Source organism: Haematobia irritans, chromosome 4 (genome assembly GCF_050003625.1).
Source record: "Haematobia irritans isolate KBUSLIRL chromosome 4, ASM5000362v1, whole genome shotgun sequence".
Classification (NCBI taxonomy): Eukaryota; Metazoa; Arthropoda; class Insecta; order Diptera; family Muscidae; genus Haematobia; species Haematobia irritans.
In genome coordinates, this window is record NC_134400.1 from 72540412 (window position 1) to 72558539 (window position 18128).

The 18128-nt window shown below is 40.0% G+C and overlaps 1 protein-coding gene across 2 annotated transcripts; it reads right to left on the minus strand.

Moving 5' to 3' along the window:
* Positions 1-13474: 13474 nt before the first annotated feature.
* LOC142233510 (uncharacterized) lies at positions 13475-16860 on the minus strand. 2 transcript variants are annotated; one of them, XM_075304471.1, is made up of 3 exons: positions 14604-16860; positions 14036-14516; positions 13475-13961 (listed from the first exon to the last, which is right to left on the minus strand). In XM_075304471.1, the coding sequence occupies exon 1, from the start codon at positions 16838-16840 to the stop codon at positions 14990-14992; it is 1851 nt and encodes a 616-aa protein (XP_075160586.1). In that variant the 5' UTR covers positions 16841-16860; the 3' UTR covers positions 13475-13961; positions 14036-14516; positions 14604-14989. The 2 variants fall into 2 exon arrangements, with proteins under 2 accessions (XP_075160586.1, XP_075160585.1); XM_075304470.1 differs by having other exon boundaries at positions 13475-13980.
* Positions 16861-18128: the final 1268 nt, after the last annotated feature.

Sequence of the window (18128 nt, forward strand, 5' to 3'; positions counted from 1 at the left end):
TAGCTAACAAGGTTTCTTTGTCCGCACCCCAAGTACTGCCGGCAAGTGACTTGAGGACCTTGTTTCTACCACGGAGCTTATTACAAATTGCAGTGGCATGGGCAGACGACCTGAAAAGGCAAATGTGAATGTGACCCCAAGAATCTTGGGGTAATTTGTGGTCGGAATTATTTCGCCATCGACACTAATATTCAACTGCCTGCGCACTTCTGCCGTCCATGTAGTGAATAGTGTGGCTGAGGATTTGGTGGGGGATATCCTCAAGTTTCTCGCAGTGAAATAACTGGTAAGATTAGCTAAGTAGACATTTAAACGATCGCAGATGTCATCAACATTGGGCCCAGATGCCAAGATTGTACAGTCATCCGCATATGATACAATCTCGACGCCGTCAGGTGGGCGTGGAATCGAGGACAGGTAGAGGTTAAACAGTGCCGGAGATATCACCCCACCCTGTTTAACTCTACGGGGTTTTGACTTTTTGTCCCTGAATTCCACGTACGACTGGCGTCCACACATATAATTCAGCACCCAACGTTTCACTCCTGCCGGTAGGGACGTATTCTCGATGTCCTCAAATAATTTGGCATGGTTGACCGTATCGAATGCTTTCGATAGGTCAAGCGCCACGAGGACCGTCCTATGACACGGCCTGGGCTGATTAAGTCCCTTATTGATATGTGTCGAAATGGCATGTAAGGCTGTCGTCGTACTGTGTACCTTACGGAATCCATGTTGATGGTGGGCAGCTGGAAAATTCTCCACAAGGCTAGGGAGGAGTAGTGCCTCAAGTGTCTTGGTTACTGGCGAGAGAAGGGATATCGGTCTGTACGATTCACCCCTACTCGAATCTTTGCCTGGTTTCAGTAGTGGAATCACCCTTCCCATCTTCCAGACATCGGGTATAATGAGTGATTCTAAGGACAAATTGAGGAGTCTGGTCAGGTACTCAACTCCCAGTATTCCCAGATGCTTCAACATTAGCATTGAAATTCCGTCGGGGCCCAGTGCCTTGGATGGTTTCGCGCTGTTGATGACACTGGTAATTTCGGCTACAGTAAATTATGGTGTGTCGTCGGCTCGGAGACCACGTATACGACGTGTGGCTCTCGTTTTCGCTCTATCACTCTCGGGATGCTCGACAAACTGTCGGTTGAAGTATTTGGCGCATCTCTTCGGATCAGTCACGTCGCCAAAGGTGACTGAAATCCCATCATCCCTTGTAGCGGGGTTCGAGAGGGCTCTAACTGTTGACCACAATTTACCAGTCCCTGTGCCTAAGTTACATTGCTTCAGGTGCTCTAACCAAGTGTTCCGCTTGTGCTCGTCGACTATCTTACTAATCTCTAGATTTAGTTCTCTGATTCATCATCACGCTCGTCTGCGAGTCCCGCCGCTTCTGCTGGGAAGTTGGGCCTCACTTGGGCAATTCGACCAGCGGGTATGAAGCGAGCGGCTGCTGCGTTGATGATGTCCCGGAACGCCCTCTGGGCAACATAAACATGAGAGGGGGACGGGATCTCACTGAAGCGGCGATCGGTGTAATCTCTGAAGCCTTCCTAATTGGCTTTCTTTTGATTAATAAACGTCCGGCGTTCAGAGGTTATGAAATCGGAGGGTCGGTTGATGGTGAGAATTATGGGGAGGTGGTCCGATCCCAATGAAATGACGGGTTGCCAGGAGACGTCATTTATCAGACCAGGCGACGCTAAAGATAAATCTGGCGAACTGCTGCAGTCACCCATAATCCTCGTGGGGGCCTCTTCGTTCACCGTGCAAAATGTGGAGTCATCTATCTGCTCTGCCAAAGCTATGCCTCTCTGGTCATTACCTAGGAGAGAATGCCAAAGTTCATGGTGGGCATTAAAGTCTCCTAGAACCAATCGGTTATGCCCGCACAACAGCCACTCAATGTTTGGGCTATAACCTGGAGAACAGCTACCAACCGGCGGTATATACACATTGTATAGCTCTATCTCGGCAGCCCCAGACTTAACTGCTACCCCCATACATTCCATATACGGGTCACTAGTGTCTAGCACAAGCGGGATAGGTCTATACTGCACGGAACGGTGTAATATGAAAGCCAGGCCACCACCTCCACTTCTTGTGCGATCCTTTCGAAGCACATTGTATCCATCACAATGGCGTAGGCTGCAGGTGGAATTCAGCTTTGTTTCCTGGATCGCCGCGACCCTTATCCTTTTCCGATTCATAAAGTCCACGATCTCGCTAATATTACCCCGGAGCCCGTTGCAATTAAATTGCAAAAACGATGCACTATCCGGAACTGGAACAACAATATTGGGTGTGAGATGCTGCGGCGGAGTATATTGTTGTACGGGAGATGTCGGGGGAGTCGCATAGTCAGACGACCCGCTGCTGCTATCGCTGGCACAGCATCCTGCCACGTAGTCAGTATGACTATACTCCCGCAGCGATGTTAAGCCGGAGCAGTTCCGGAAGTGCACCCACTCCAAGCACCGGTTACACCTGACCGAAACCGAACGGTGGTGGATCAGGTTTCGGCAGACTGAACAATACCATCCCACGGCGGCGGGTTCTGAGTACCGGATCGACCCGATGGATCCCATCCATTGGCCAGCGGCTGCCATATCAGTGTACGTGTTGAAGAGTATAGTAACAGGGCTTTAGTTATAGACCTCGATCCGATTTGGGGAATAGCATCGGAATTAATTCCTATACCTGAAGAAGCTGGTCATATACCATCTGACTCCTGACCATGGCTGAGCCTTTTGCTAAAACCAAAGAACGCTGTGCTGAAGAAGCAAATAAATTTAATCAAACGCAATGTGGTAGAGTAGGCGTAAGTTATGGCGGTCGTAGTGGTGGGAGTCACCGTTATCGTTATTGATAATCAAATTAAATAATATGGAAAATCTACCAAACGACCTATGAATTAACACAAACATTTTTATTGATTTTCTGTTGGATTTCATAAAAAATCTATTACATATTCATTAGTAACGTTAAAGGTGATTTTTTATTAAAATATGTATGTAGTAACATTTTTGCTGTTGAGATGAAAGTTTTAGATTTGTATAAACAAATGTAAAGAGAATTTCCTTCCATTCGAGTTTATGAATTATACTTGATTAAAAAATTAATTGATTTCATGAGAAAATTTCAATTCATTTTTTAATTGATTCAATTAAAAATTTAATTGATGTTGATTGCAAAACACAATAATTTTTTTATTTAAAAACGTAACTATTTTCAATTACTTTCTTGACTGACTTTGTGTTTTAAGTTTGATTAAAAGATAATCAATCTTGATTGAAATAAATTTTTAATGAAAAAAAATCCATCACTTGTTTTAACTGACTTTGTCTTCCGAGATTGATTAAAAAGTTAATTGTGTCAATTATATTTTTATACCCTAAACCACATAGTGGTCAGGGTATAATAACTTTGATCTGCCAAAAAATGTACCTACCAGAAATATTGATTTTAGATATATAAATATATACCGATCGACTCAGAATCACCCCTGAGTCGATCTAGCGCTTGGTGTCCGTCTGTCCATGTATTTGTTGTTCACAGAATTCCGGTCGTATTATTAAGTGTTTACCGACGGTTATTTGAACAATCCCATACCGGTGCGTGATGTATCATTGGATTTGGTCGAGCAAACAATCGAAATCGTTGAAGAGGATGAAAAATTCTATTTGGTAAAGAATTTTATTAAATATGTGGAAGTTTTGTCTAATGATTTAAAATAAAATGGTTTTCGCTATTGCAGATATTACCTCTGGTGAAGTAAAAAATCTTATAGCAACTGATATTGCCTCACGTGCCCTGGCCATAGACGATATAACCCATGTCATCAATTTCCAATTGTGATTTCAATTATTTTTGTATTTGATTTTCAGCTTATTACAAAAATCATGAATCCAATTACCAAAATTGTAGCCGTCGTGAAATTAATTTCAAATATTTTTTGACGAAGATATCCCAGAATCCATTTTTTTCACTACATAGATGAAGGTGGGTAAAAAAACAATATGATTTTAACTTATAAATTCAATTCATTTATTATTTTTAAAATATTTTAAGACACAATGAACTAGTAATCTTACCATTAAAAAAAATAATTAAAAAACCAAAAAATAAAATAAAAAACAAAGCAAAATATGTAGTAAAAAATAAATATCCATCTTAACATTAAAAAAAAAATAAATAAAAAACCAAAAAATTAATAATAAAAAAAAACAAAATATATAGTAAAAAAATAAATATCCATCTCCCCTGGAGGCGGTGGTGGTGGTACCATTTGTGGATCTGGAGTCGCACTATTGACGGGCACTGGGTTATTGGTAGTTGAAATAAGTATAGGTGGACGTTGATTATATTGATTTATAGACGGGTAATGTACAAATTGTGTAGTATAACTATTTGATGTATTCGGTCTTGGCTGGTGTTGTTGCAGTCAATTGGCAAAAGTGCATTTATGATTTGATATTACAGGTATTGGTAAAAAAAATTAATTTTTGCTACTTAGCAATAGCAATGTTATAAGGATATGGGGTAGATGAAATAAATCTGAATCGATTAAAATTAAGATCCAATGCAAAATTGAAAATGTTTATCTTCGGTGAAATGGATTATTAAGGAAAAGTAATCATGAAAATTGGCAAATTTAGCGCGATAATGCCAACTTTATAATGGCCTTTAAGGGCGTCACTATGTTCGTACTATCGGCCGAAATAGTAATTTTTCATAGTTATTTTTCGATGTTAATTCATATTAAAGAAAATAAACTTTCCCTTCCAAAAATATTTGAATCTGTTTTAATTTACATTCTTCATATTAGTGGCTAAGTTCACTCAAAAAAAGTGAACTCTCTATTTCACTAAAGCCAATTTAACTTTATTTTAGTTCATGGAATTACTATGTTTGGAGAAAGTTTTCTTTACTCTAATAATTTTTTGTGTACGTTGGTTAAATTAACTACCGAGGAAAAAATATACTCGAATGAAGCATAAAGATTAACTAAATTCGTGTCTTCTACAAAATAGTTCAGAATTTCGTTAAATTTGTAAATTTTACCAAAAATGCGTCCATCATGAACTTCGTATGTCAACAAAAGACATTCTTGCAATTTTGAACTACAATTTTTTCCTTCAAACTACAAAATTTTATTTAACTAGTGAAAAGACTTAGTTATGTCTATTATATTTTCTTGAATTTGTTGAAAAATATTTACTTATTTTTATGACATCGGCGTGATGCCAACGTTTGTAATACTGTTTAGTTAAAATTTTCTTCAAATATTCAAAATTTTCTCAAATTAACCGAAACTTTTCTTCCTGGTGGGTTCACTGTTTTTTCAGTGTACTATGTTCAGTTTTCAAGCTGAACACCTGCTAATTTTTAGGTTACTTTTTTAATCAATTAAATTTCAAATATTATATGTTTCGCAATCCATGCCTTGGTTCTTTTCCATCCATAATTTGTTTAGTGTTTTGGTGGAAACCCCGAACATAGTACTCAACTTTAACTCGAACCTAAACCCACCCTTGGAATCAGGGATATCTTCGTTCAAAAACACTGTTGGAACACATGACATACATCAAAATGTAGGTAATGACCTCCACTTTGATGTCCCATTAGCGGAATTTTGAACGAAGTCCGTTCCTGGCTTCCATGGTAGAATCTATGTTCTGCCCCCCAGTGGAAAACTTGGAATCAGGGATATCTTCGTTCAAAAACACTGTTGGAACACACGACATACATCAAAATGTAGGTAATGACCTCCACTTTGATGTCCCATTAGCGGAATTGTGAACGAAGTACGTTCCAGGCTTCCATGGTAGAATCTATGTTCTGCCCCCCAGTGGAAAACTTGGAATCAGGGATATCTTCGTTCAAAAACACTGTTGGAACACATGACATACATCAAAATATAGGTAATGACTTCCACTTTGATGTCCCATTAGCGGAATTTTGAACGAAGTCCGTTCCTGGCTTCCATGGTAGAATCTATGTTCTGCCCCCCAGTGGAAAGCTTGGAATCAAGGATATCTTCGTTCAAAAACACTGTTGGAACACATGACATACATCAAAATGTAGGTAATGACCTCCACTGTGATGTCCCTTTAGCGAAATTTTGAACGAAGTCCGTCCCTGGCTTCCATGGTAGAATCTATGTTCTGTCCCCCAGTGCAAAACTTGGAATCAGGGATATCTTCGTCCAAAAACACTGTTGGAACTCATAATATACATCAAAATGTATGGAATTTTGAACAAAGTCCGTTCCTGGCTTCCATGGTAGAATCTATGTTCTGCCCCCAGTGGAAAACTTGGAATCAGGGATATCTTCGTTCAAAAACACTGTTGGAACTCATGAAATACATCAAAATGTAGGTAATGACCTCCACTTGGATGTCCCATTAGCGGAATTTTGAACGAAGTCCGTTCCTGGCTTCCATGGTGGAATCTATGTTCTGCCCCCCCCCCCCCCCCCCCCTTGGAAAACTTTGAATCAGGGATATCTTCGTCCAAAAACACTGTTGGAACTCATGGCGTACATAAAAATGGAGGTCATTACCACCACTTTGATGTCACATTACCGGAATTTTGAACGAAGTCCGGTCCTGGCTTCCATGGTAGAATCTATGTCATGAGTTCCAACAGTGTTTTTGGACGAAGATATCCCTGATTCCAAGTTTTCCACTGGGGGGCAGAACATAGATTCTACCATGGAAGCCAGGAACGGACTTCGTTCAAAATTCCGCTAATAGGCCATCAAAGTGGAAGTCATTACCTACATGTTGATGTATGTCATGTGTTCCAACAGTGTTTTTGAACGAAGATATCCAAGTTTTCCACTCGGCGGCAGAACATAGATTCTACCATGGAAGCCAGGAACGGACTTCGTTCAAAATTCCGCTAATGGGCCATCAAAGTGGAAGTCATTACCTACATGTTGATGTATGTCATGTGTTCCAACAGTGTTTTTGGACGAAGATATCCCCGATTCCAAGTTTTCCACTGGGGGGCAGAACATAGATTCTACCATGGAAGCCAGGAACGGACTTTGATCAAAATTCCATACATTTTGATGTATGTTATGAGTTCCAACAGTGTTTTTGGACGAAGATATCCCTGATTCCAAGTTTTCCACTGGGGGACAGAACATAGATTCTACCATGGAAGCCAGGGACGGACTTCGTTCAAAATTTCGCTAATGGGACATCACAGTGGAGGTCATTACCTACATTTTGATGTATGCCATGAGTTCCAACAGTGTTTTTGGACGAAGATATCCCTGATTCCAAAATTTCCACTGGGGGCAGAATATAGATTCTACCATGGAAGCCAGGAACGGACTTCGTTCAAAATTCCGCTAACGGGACATCAAAGTGGAGGTCATTACCTACATTTTGATGTATGTCATGTGTTCCAACAGTGTTTTTGAACGAAGATATCCCTGATTCCAAGCTTTCCACTGGGGGGCAGAACATAGATTCTACCATGGAAGCCAGGAACGGACTTCGTTCAAAATTCCGCTAATGGGACATCAAAGTGGAGGTCATTACCTACATTTCGATGTATGTCATGTGTTCCAACAGTGTTTTTGGACGAAGATATCCCTGATTCCAAGTTTTCCACTGGGGGGCAGAACATAGACTCTACCATGGAAGCCAGGAACGGACTTCGTTCAAAATTCCGCTAATGGGACATCAAAGTGGAAGTCATTACCTACATTTTGATGTATGTCATGTGTTCCAACAGTGTTTTTGGACGAAAATATCCCTGATTCCAAGTTTTCCACGGGGGCAGGACATAGATTTTACCATGGAAGCCAGGAACGGACTTCGTTCATAATTCCGCGAATGGGACATCAAAGAGGAGGTCATTACCTACATTTTGATGTATGTTATGAGTCCCAGCAGTGTTTTTGGACAAAGATATCCCTGATTCTACGTTTTCCACTGGGGGCCGAACATAGATTCTACCATGGAAGCCAGGGACGGACTTCGTTCAAAAATCCGCTAATAAGACATCAAAGTGGAAGTCATTACCTACATTTTAATGTATGTCATGTGTTCCAACAGTGTTTTTGAACGAAGATATCCAAGTTTTCCACTCGCTGGCAGAACATAGATTCTACCATGGAAGCCAGGAACAGACTTCGTTCAAAATTCCGCTAATGGGACATCAAAGTGGAGGTCATTACCTACATTTTGATGTATGTCATGTGTTCCAACAGTGTTTTTGGACGAAGATATCCCTGATTCCAAGTTTTCCACTGGGGGGGCAAAACATAGATTCTACCATGGAAGCCAGGAACGGACTTCGTTCAAAATTCTGGTTATGGGACATCAAAGTGGAGGTCGTTACCTACATTTTGATGTATGTCTTGAGTTCCAACAGTGTTTTTGGACGAAGATATCCCCGATTCCAAGTTTTCCACTGGGGGCAGAACATAGATTCTACCTTGGAAGCCAGGAACGGACTTCGTTCAAAATTCCACTAATGGGACATCAAAGTGGAGGTCATTACCTACATTTTGATGTATGTCATGTGTTCCAACAGTGTGTTTGAACGAAGATATCCCTGATTCCAAGTTTTCCACTGGGGGCAGGACATAGATTCTACCATGGAAGCCAGGAAGGGACTTCGTTCAAAATTCTGGTTATGGGACATCAAAGTGGAGGTCATTACCTACATTTTGATGTATATCTTGAGTTCCAACAGTGTTTTTGGACGCATATATCCCTGATTCCAAGTTTTCCACTGGGGGCAGAACATAAATTCTACCATGTAAGCCAGGTACGGACTTCGTTCAAAATTCCGCTAATGGGACATCAAAGTGGAGGTCATTACCTAAAGTTTGATGTATGTCGTGAGTTCCAACAGTGTTTTTGGATGAAGATATCCCTGATTCCAAGTTTTCCACTGGGGGGCAGAACATAGATTCTACCATGGAAGCCAGGAACGGACTTCGTTCAAAATTCCGCTAATGGGACATCCAAGTGGAGGTCATTACCTACATTTTGATGTATGTTATGTGTTCCAACAGTCTTTTTGGACGAAGATATCCCTGATTCCAAGTTTTCCACTGTGGGGCAGAACATAGATTCTACCATGGAAGCCAGGAACGGACTTCGTTCACAATTCTGCGAATGGGACATTAAAGAGGAGGTCATTACCTACATTTTGATGTATTTTATGAGTTCCAACAGTGTTTTTGGACGAAGATATCCCCGATTCCAAGTTTTCCACTAGGTGGCAGAACATAGATTCTACCATGTAAGCCAGGTACGGACTTCGTTTAAAATTCCACTAATGGGACATTAAAGTGGAGGTCATTACCTAAATTTTGATGTATGCTATGAGTTCCAACAGTGTTTTTGGACGAAGATATCCCTGATTCCAAGCTTTCCACTGGGGGGCAGAACATAGATTCTACCATGTAAGCCAGGTGCGGACTTCGTTCAAAATTCCGCTAATGGGACATCCAAGTGGAGGTCATTACCTACATTTTGATGTATGTTATGAGTTCCAACAGTGTTTTTGGACGAAGATATCCCTGATTCCAAGTTTTCCACTGGGGGCAGAACATAGATTCTACCATGGAAGCCAGGAACGGACTTCGTTCGAAATTCCGCGAATAGGACATCAAAGAGGAGGTCATTACCTACATTTTGATGTATGTTATGAGTTCCAACAGTGTTTTTGGACGAATATATCCCTGATTCCAAGTTTTCCACTGGGGGCAGAACATAGATTCTACCATGTAAGCCAGGTACGGACTTCGTTCAAAATTCCGCTAATGGGACATCAAAGTGGAGGTCATTACCTACATTTTGATGTATGGCATGTGTTCCAACAGTGTTTTTAAACGAAGATATCCCTGATTCCAAGTTTTCCACTGGGGGGCAGAACATAGATTCTACCATGGAAGCCAGGAACGGACTTCGTTCAAAATTCCGCTAATGGGACATCCAAGTGGAGGTCATTACCTACATTTTGATGTATATCATGTGTTCCAACAGTCTTTTCGGACGAAGATATCCCTGATTCCAAGTTTTCCACTGTGGGGCAGAACATAGATTCTACCATGAAGCCAGGAACGGACTTCGTTCAAAATTCCGCTAATGGGACATCAAAGAGGAGGTCATTACCTACATTTTGATGTATGTTATGAGTTCCAACAGTGTTTTTGGACGAAGATATCCCTGATTCCAAGTTTTCCACTAGGTGGCAGAACATAGATTCTACCATGTAAGCCAGGTACGGACTTCGTTCAAAATTCCGCTAATGGGACATCAAAGTGGAGGTCATTACCTAAATTTTGATGTATGTCATGAGTTCCAACAGTGTTTTTGGATGAAGATATCCCTGATTCCAAGTTTTCCACTGGCGGGGCAGAACATAGATTCTACCATGGAAGCCAGGAATGGACTTCGTTGAAAATTCCGCTAATGGGACATCAAAGAGGAGGTCATTACCTACATTTTGATGTATGTCATGAGTTCCAACAGTGTTTTTGAACGAAGATATCCCTGATTCCAAGTTTTCTACTGCCGGGCCGAACATAGATTCTACCATGGAAGCCAGGAACGGACTTCGTTCAAAATTCCGCTAATGGGACATCAAAGTGGTGGTCATTACCTACATGTTGATGTACGCCATGAGTTCCAACAGTGTTTTTGAACGAAGATATCCCTGATTCCAAGTTTTCCACTGGGGGCAGAACATAGATTCTACCATGGAAGCCAGGAACGGACTTCGTTCAAAATTCCGCTAATGGGACATCAAAGTGGAGGTCATTACCAACATTTTGATGTACGTCATGTGTTCCAACAGTGTTTTTGGACGAAGATATCCCGGATTACATTTTTTCCACTATGGGTTAGTAGATAGATTCTATCATGGAAGCTGGGAAGGATCTTCGTTCAAAATCAAAAGATGTCCCGGATTACATTTTCGACACCTTGAAATCACATTGAGAATGTTTCTCAATGTGAAGGTTCAATTATTTTCCATAAAAATGCATTCAATAAAAATGCATCCTAGCACTTGTCATGGCGGGTTGTTTATCGGGCCGTATATCCAATGATATCTTCCGAATATGAGGTTCAAAACCCATATCCAAAATACGATGAGCTTCATCTAAAAATAGATAAACCAATCCACCGGAGTAGCCAAAACTTTCGAATTTCATTGTTACCACGTCTTCTTCATGAATGCATTTTTATTGAAAATAATTGAACCTTCACATTGAGAAACATTCTCAATGTGATTTCAAGGTGTCAAAAATGAAAACCGGGATATCTTCGTCCAAAAACACTCTTGGAGCACATGGAGTACATCAAAATGTAGGTAATGACTTCCACTTTGATGTCCCATAACCAGAATTTTGAACGAAGATCCTTCCCAGCTTCCATGATAGAATCTATCTACTAACTCATAGTGGAAAAAATGTAATCCGGGACATCTTCGTCCAAAAACACTGTTGGAACTCATGACATACATCCAAATGTAGGTAATGACCTCCACTTTGATGTCCCATTAGCGGAATTTTGAACGAAGTCCGTTCCTGGCTTCCATGGTAGAATCTATGTTCTGCGCTCGAGTGGAAAACTTGGAATCAGGGATATCTTCGTTCAAAAACACTGTTGGAACACATGACAAACATCCAAATGTAGGTAATGACTTCCACTTTGATGTCTCATTAGCGGAATTTTGAACGAAGTCCGTCCCTGGCTTCCATGGTAGAATCTATGTTCTGCCTCCCAGTGGAAAACTTGGGATCAGGGATATCTTCATCCAAAAACACTGTTGGAACACATGACATACATCAACATGTAGGTAATGACCTCCACTTTGATGTCCCATTAGCGGAATTTTGAACGAAGCCCGTTCCTGGCGTCCATGGTAGAATCTATGTTCTGCCCCCCAGTGGAAAACTTGGAATCAGGGATATTTTCGTCCAAAAACACTGTTGGAAAATCAAATCATAAATGCACTTTTGCCAATTGACTGCAACAACACCAGCCAAGACCGAATACATCAAATAGTTATACTACACAATTTGTACATTACCCGTCTATAAATCAATATAATCAACGTCCACCTTTACTTATTTCAACTACAAATAACCCAGTGCCCGTCAATAGTGCGCCTCCGGATCCACAAATGGTACCACCACCACCGCCTCCAGGGGAGATGGATATTTAATTTTTTTTACTATATATTTTGTTTTTTTTTATTATTAATTTTTTGGTTTTTTATTTTTTTTAATGTTAAGATGGATATTTATTTTTTTACTATATATTTTGCTTTGTTTTTTATTTTATTTTTTGGTTTTTTAATTATTTTGTTTAATGGTAAGATTACTAGTTCATTGTGCCTTAAAATATTTTAAAAATAATAAATGAATTGAATTTATAAGTTAAAATCATATTGTTTTTTTTACCCACCTTCATCTACGTAGTGAAAAAATGGATTCTGGGATATCTTCGTCCAAAAATATTTGAAATTAATTTCACGACGGCTACAATTTTGGTAATTGGATTCATGATTTTTGTAATAAGCTGAAAATCAAATACAAAAATAATTGAAATCACAATTGGAAATTGATGACATGGGTTATATCGTCTATGGCCAGGGCACGTGAGGAAATATCAGTTGCTATAAGATTTTTTACTTCACCAGAGGTAATATCTGGAATAGCGAAAACCATTTTAATTTAAATCATTAGACAAAACTTCCACATATTTAATAAAATTCTTACCAAATAGAATTTTTCATCCTCTTCAACGATTTCGATTGTTTGCTCGACCAAATCCAATGATACATCACGCACCGGTATGGGATTGTTCAAATAACCGTCGGTAAACACTTAATAATACGACCGGAATTCTGTGAACAACAAATACATGGACAGACGGACGGACACCAAGCGCTAGATCGACTCAGGTGGTGATTCTGAGTCGATCGGTATATATTTTATGGGGTCTAAAATCAATATTTCTGGTAGGTACATTTTTTTGCAGATCAAAGTTATTATACCCTGACCACTATATGGTTTAGGGTATAAAAATATAATTGACACAATTAACTGTTTAATCAATCTCGGAAGACAAAGTCAGTTAAAACAAGTGATGGATTTTTTTTTCATTAACAATTTATTTCAATCAAGATTGATTATCTTTTAATCAAACTTAAAACACAAAGTCAGTCAAGAAAGTAATTGAAAATAGTTACGTTTTTAAATAAAAAAATGATTGTGTTTTGCAATCAACATCAATTAAATTTTTACTTGAATCAATTAAAAAATTAATTGAAATTTTCTCATGAAATCAATTAATTTTTTAATCAAGTATAATTCATAAACTCGAATGGAAGGAAATTCTCTTTACATTTGTTTATACAAATCTAAAACTTTCATCTTAACAGCAAAAATGTTACTACATACATATTTTAATAAAAAATCACATTTAACGTTACTAATGAATATGTAGTAGATTTTTTATGAAATCCAACAGAAAATCAATAAAAATGTTTGTGTTAATTCATAGGTCGTTTGGAAGATTTTCCATGTTATTTAATTTGATTATCAATAACGATAACAATAACGATAACGGTGACTTCCACCACTACGACCGCTATAACTTACGCCTACTCTACCACAGTGCGTTTGATTAAATTTATTTGCTTCTTCAGCACAGCGTTCTTTGGTTTTAGCAAAAGGCTCAGCCATGGTCAGGAGTCAGATGGTATATCCTGACCAGCTTCTTCAGGTATAGGAATTAATTCCGATGCTATGCCCCAAATCGGATCGAGGTCTATGACTAAAGCCCGGTTGCTATACTCTTCGATATTTCGGAACTGGAAATTGATGACATGGGTTATATCTTCTACGGCCAGGCCACGTGAGGCAATATCAGTTGCTATAAGATTGTTTACTTCACCAGAGATAATATCTGCAATAGCGAAAACCATCTAATTTTAAATCATCATCAGCTAAAGCTTCCACATATTTAATAAAATTCTTTACCAAATAGAATTTTTAATTCTCTTCAACAATTTCGATTGTTTGCTCGACCTAATCCAATGATACATCACGCACCGGTATGGGATTGTTCAAATAACCGTCGGTAAAATGTAGGACTCCTAGCACTTGTTGTGGTTGTAACAGTTTATTGTGATCTCATCCATTTCATGTTATACGCTTGGTACATCAGCTTGTTGGCAGATCAAGGAACTCTGCGACTAAGGTGGGGTGTGTCCAGAGTGATCTGGTGGTAAGTCGGGTTGGTTTGGCTGGGCAAGAGAAAAGATGACAATCCCATGGCGGCGGGTTCTACGCACCGGATTGACCCGATGGATACCAGCCATCGGCCAGCGGCTGCCACCTCAGTGTACGTGTTGTCTCGTCCTAGCACTTGTCATTGCGGGTTGTTTATCGGGCCGTATATCCAATGATATCTTCCGAATATGAGGTTCAAAACCCATATCCAAAATACGATGAGCTTCATCTAAAAATAGATAATAGTGGCTGTGTCAATAACATTCGCTTGTACAATTTAAACGATCAGGAGTGCAGATAATAATTTCCATACTACCTCCAACACATCCAATTTGTTCACGGCGATTGCCTTCACCATAAATCGTATTCCTGAATGAATTTTGTTGTTCCCTTCTTTCTCAATTTGCATGCCAATTCGTTTTGGAGCCAAAACGCAATGACTGTGGAATATTTTGATGTACAACATAGCGAACAATAAAAACTCTAATATGTCTAAAATTTCTGTTTGTGCTGTACCGTGAGATGTTCATTCTTAATAAAATAATAAATAAAATTATTTTATTATTGTCTAAATTTTATTTTATTTTATTTTATTTTATTTTATTTTATGTGTTTAGTGTTACCACCCCGCAAGTGACAAGAGGTGGGATTATTTGGCCCATCAATTGATGAAAACGCCATCGCCAATCATTCGGGGACAGGTTACAATCTTAAATCCAGATGAGCAAGAAAATCACAGAAGATAGTCAGCTTAGTAAAACCGTATTCATCAACAAATTGCTTGATAGTGTCGCAGAGCATCAATTCTGGAAATTTTTGTCTCTGCTGGAGGTACTTGTTACACTCGAATAGGATATGGGTTGGTGTGTCCTCAACGAGGCACACGTCACAAACCTTATACAATGTAGACTTGCAATAACATGTTCCGCTAAGGATTCTATTGAGAGATTTGCACCTCAACGCGCCAATGGGGAGAGAATCGAACCAGGTAGAACCACTAACTGTTGGATTGATCTCGTAATATGAAGAGTTGCCCCCTCTAGCCTCGGACTCATAAATATCTGCCCATTTTGTTGAGATTTTCTCGGATAGCACCCTTATCGCGTCTTGTAGCGGCCATGCTATCTTCCAGCATGTGCCAAATTCCAGTGGCCTCCTCGCCGCCTGATCCACCATTTCATTCATGTCGATGCCACTATGACCCGGAACGAAATGTAGTTCTACACCAGCAGGAATGTTGTCGGCCAGCCTATGGAAGTCCGATGCGAGGAAATTGTTGATATTAGGGTTTCCAAAAGCCGATATACTGCTCTGACTGTCAGTAAGGATTGCTATTTTTAGCATATGATTGTTAGCTGCATACTCTACAGCCTTCACAATTGCCATAAGTTCAGCGGACATTGAAGATAGATTCTTGTAGGTATAAAAGGAAAAAACAGTACCACTGTCATGGTGTATAAAAACCGCTCCCGATAAATTGTGGCACACTGAACCATCAGTGAAAAACACCTCAAAGCCGTCCTCAATCAGGTTATTCAGTTTTTCCTTATATATCGCCTTTACTATTTCCTCGCTGGCCTCTTGCTTGCGTCTGACTACTCCTTTGAAGAAATCCTTATAGAATTTTACATTGGGTGAGATGGTGATTGTCATTTCAGTGTAACCTATGTTTTTGAAGATGTCCTTGTAGTCGTCATAAGTCTTCGAGTAGCTGGTGTTAGTGATATTTGGAGACTCATTTAAAGTGGCAGCTGCGGGAAGTTTGTAGGCAAAGCATTTAGCGACCTCCTTTGCCGTTGCAATTTGTATTCGGTAATTAATGGGTAACTCTCCGGCCATATGGTATAAGACAGGTGTAGGTGTTGCCCTCATGAGCCCCAGTGATCTCCTTATGAATTCATTCGCTCGTGTTTTTAACTTGGCTATGTATGTATTGCCCATATTGAATAGTGAGGATGAGGCGTATTCAATTTTAGGTCTTATAACTGCCCGGTAAATGGTAAGTGCTTTTCTAGGATCGATGCCAAAATTACAACCACATAATATCTTCATGAAATTGCTGGTGCGTGAAATATCTTTCAAGGTCCTTTCCACATGGTCCCTTATAGAGTTGTTAGATGCAATGGTTAGTCCCAAATATTTAATTTTATCCACCTCTTCAATTGTGACTCCAACGAGGGTGATATCAAGAGGCCGCCTTCTCCTATTAAAATGTATGGCGCTTGTCTTTTCCAAATTAAAACACAAATTAATATCACTGCATCTATTGCGAAACTCTAGAACCTTCTGTTCCAGGGTCTGCCTAGCTATCTCGAACTTTCGATCATAAACAACTATAAAGAAATCGTCCGCAAACTGGAACAAAATGCAAGATTCAGAATTCAACTCGTGTAAGGTAGCAGTGTACAAATTAAAGAGGACGGGACTAAGGCAACTGCCCTGAGCAAGTCCATTGTCTATTGTTATATTCTGAGATCCAAGTAGGAGCTTTCTTCTCCCAAGAAAGTCACCAATCCAAGATGTGGTTTTTACGTGGATGCCAGCCCTCCTCATGGCCTCCACAAGGATTGCTTTGTTGGTCGCATCGTAAGCTTTCTCGATATCTACACAGAGACCAAGTACGTGATTTCCTTTTGCCTTAAGCGAATAAACACAATTGATCAGATCGTTAATGCACATCGAAGTTGATCTTCTCGGCCTGAAGGCGTATGATCTATCCGGTAATATGCCAGGTTTCTCGATGATAACCTGGATCTCAGATTTCAGCAAGCCTTCAAGAAGTTTCAAGGGCACACTTAGCAACGATATTGGTCTATAATTCTCCAATTTGGCAGGGTCTCTTCCCCTCTTCAGGATGGGTTTGATTGTTATAGCTCTCCATAGGTCTGGAATTACACCCGAGTTCCATGTAACCGTTATTAAATTGAAAAAAAAAAACGCCTTGCAACAGGACCCAGTGCGCGTAGCATGGCATAAGAAACACCATCCACTCCAGGTGCCGAGTGGATTCTTTTCGAGCCAAGTAGTCGGTCAAATTCTCGAAAACTGAAAGAGAGGCCGTTTTGATTGGAAGCCAATGGCCGACCCTCAGTGACACTCGACGTAGATGGAATAAACGGATTTGGTGACGGTGGTTTGTGAATGGTCCGATTCGTGTTCAGGAAGCTTATAGGGGGCTCGGGTGTTAATAACATGTTGACTACAGGTGGGTGTGACGTAGCTGATGACTGGCTGGAATCTGTCAATATGTTAGAGGGTGGTGAGTTTGATACAATAGGGTTGCTAACGGTGTTCAATGACGCAACTGATCTGAGAAAGTTCATGTTCTGTTCATCATCCCAACAATTTCTCGATTCCTTTGGCATTTTGTATTTACGAACATTTTTGATGGTTTCCCAAATGTTTTGCGGACCAGCAGCAGATATCTCATCAATGAGACTCTGAAAATTTTTCCTCTTAAGTTGTCTCACATGATGGTCAAAGGCTCTGTCGGCCACCTCAAGCTCGAGACAGTTCTCCAGCGTTCTTGATCTGAAATACTTATGCCTCGCAGCAGTCCTCAATCTAAAAAACCTGGGCGCATCCTCGTCCCACCAGACCTTCGGTAAGTACCTGTTGTTATCATCCACGGTGATTGTGTTCTTCTTGATAATATCATCAATTTTAGATTTAAATTCATCCAAGATATTACCAATTGTCATAGCCCCAATGTCCCTTAATACTCCTTTCTTACAAACTCTTCGACCTGTAATTGGCAGCGTACTACCCCCAAATTCCATCGTGATCGGGTGGTGGTTACTGTTGGTGAGTTTTAATAGGCTGACAGACCAGGATGGGGGAG

Bases quoted from the DNA above. Each gene is read 5' to 3' on its own strand.
- LOC142233510 (XM_075304471.1), bottom strand. From the start codon at position 16,840: ATGAGGAGGGCTGGCATCCACGTAAAAACCACATCTTGGATTGGTGAC.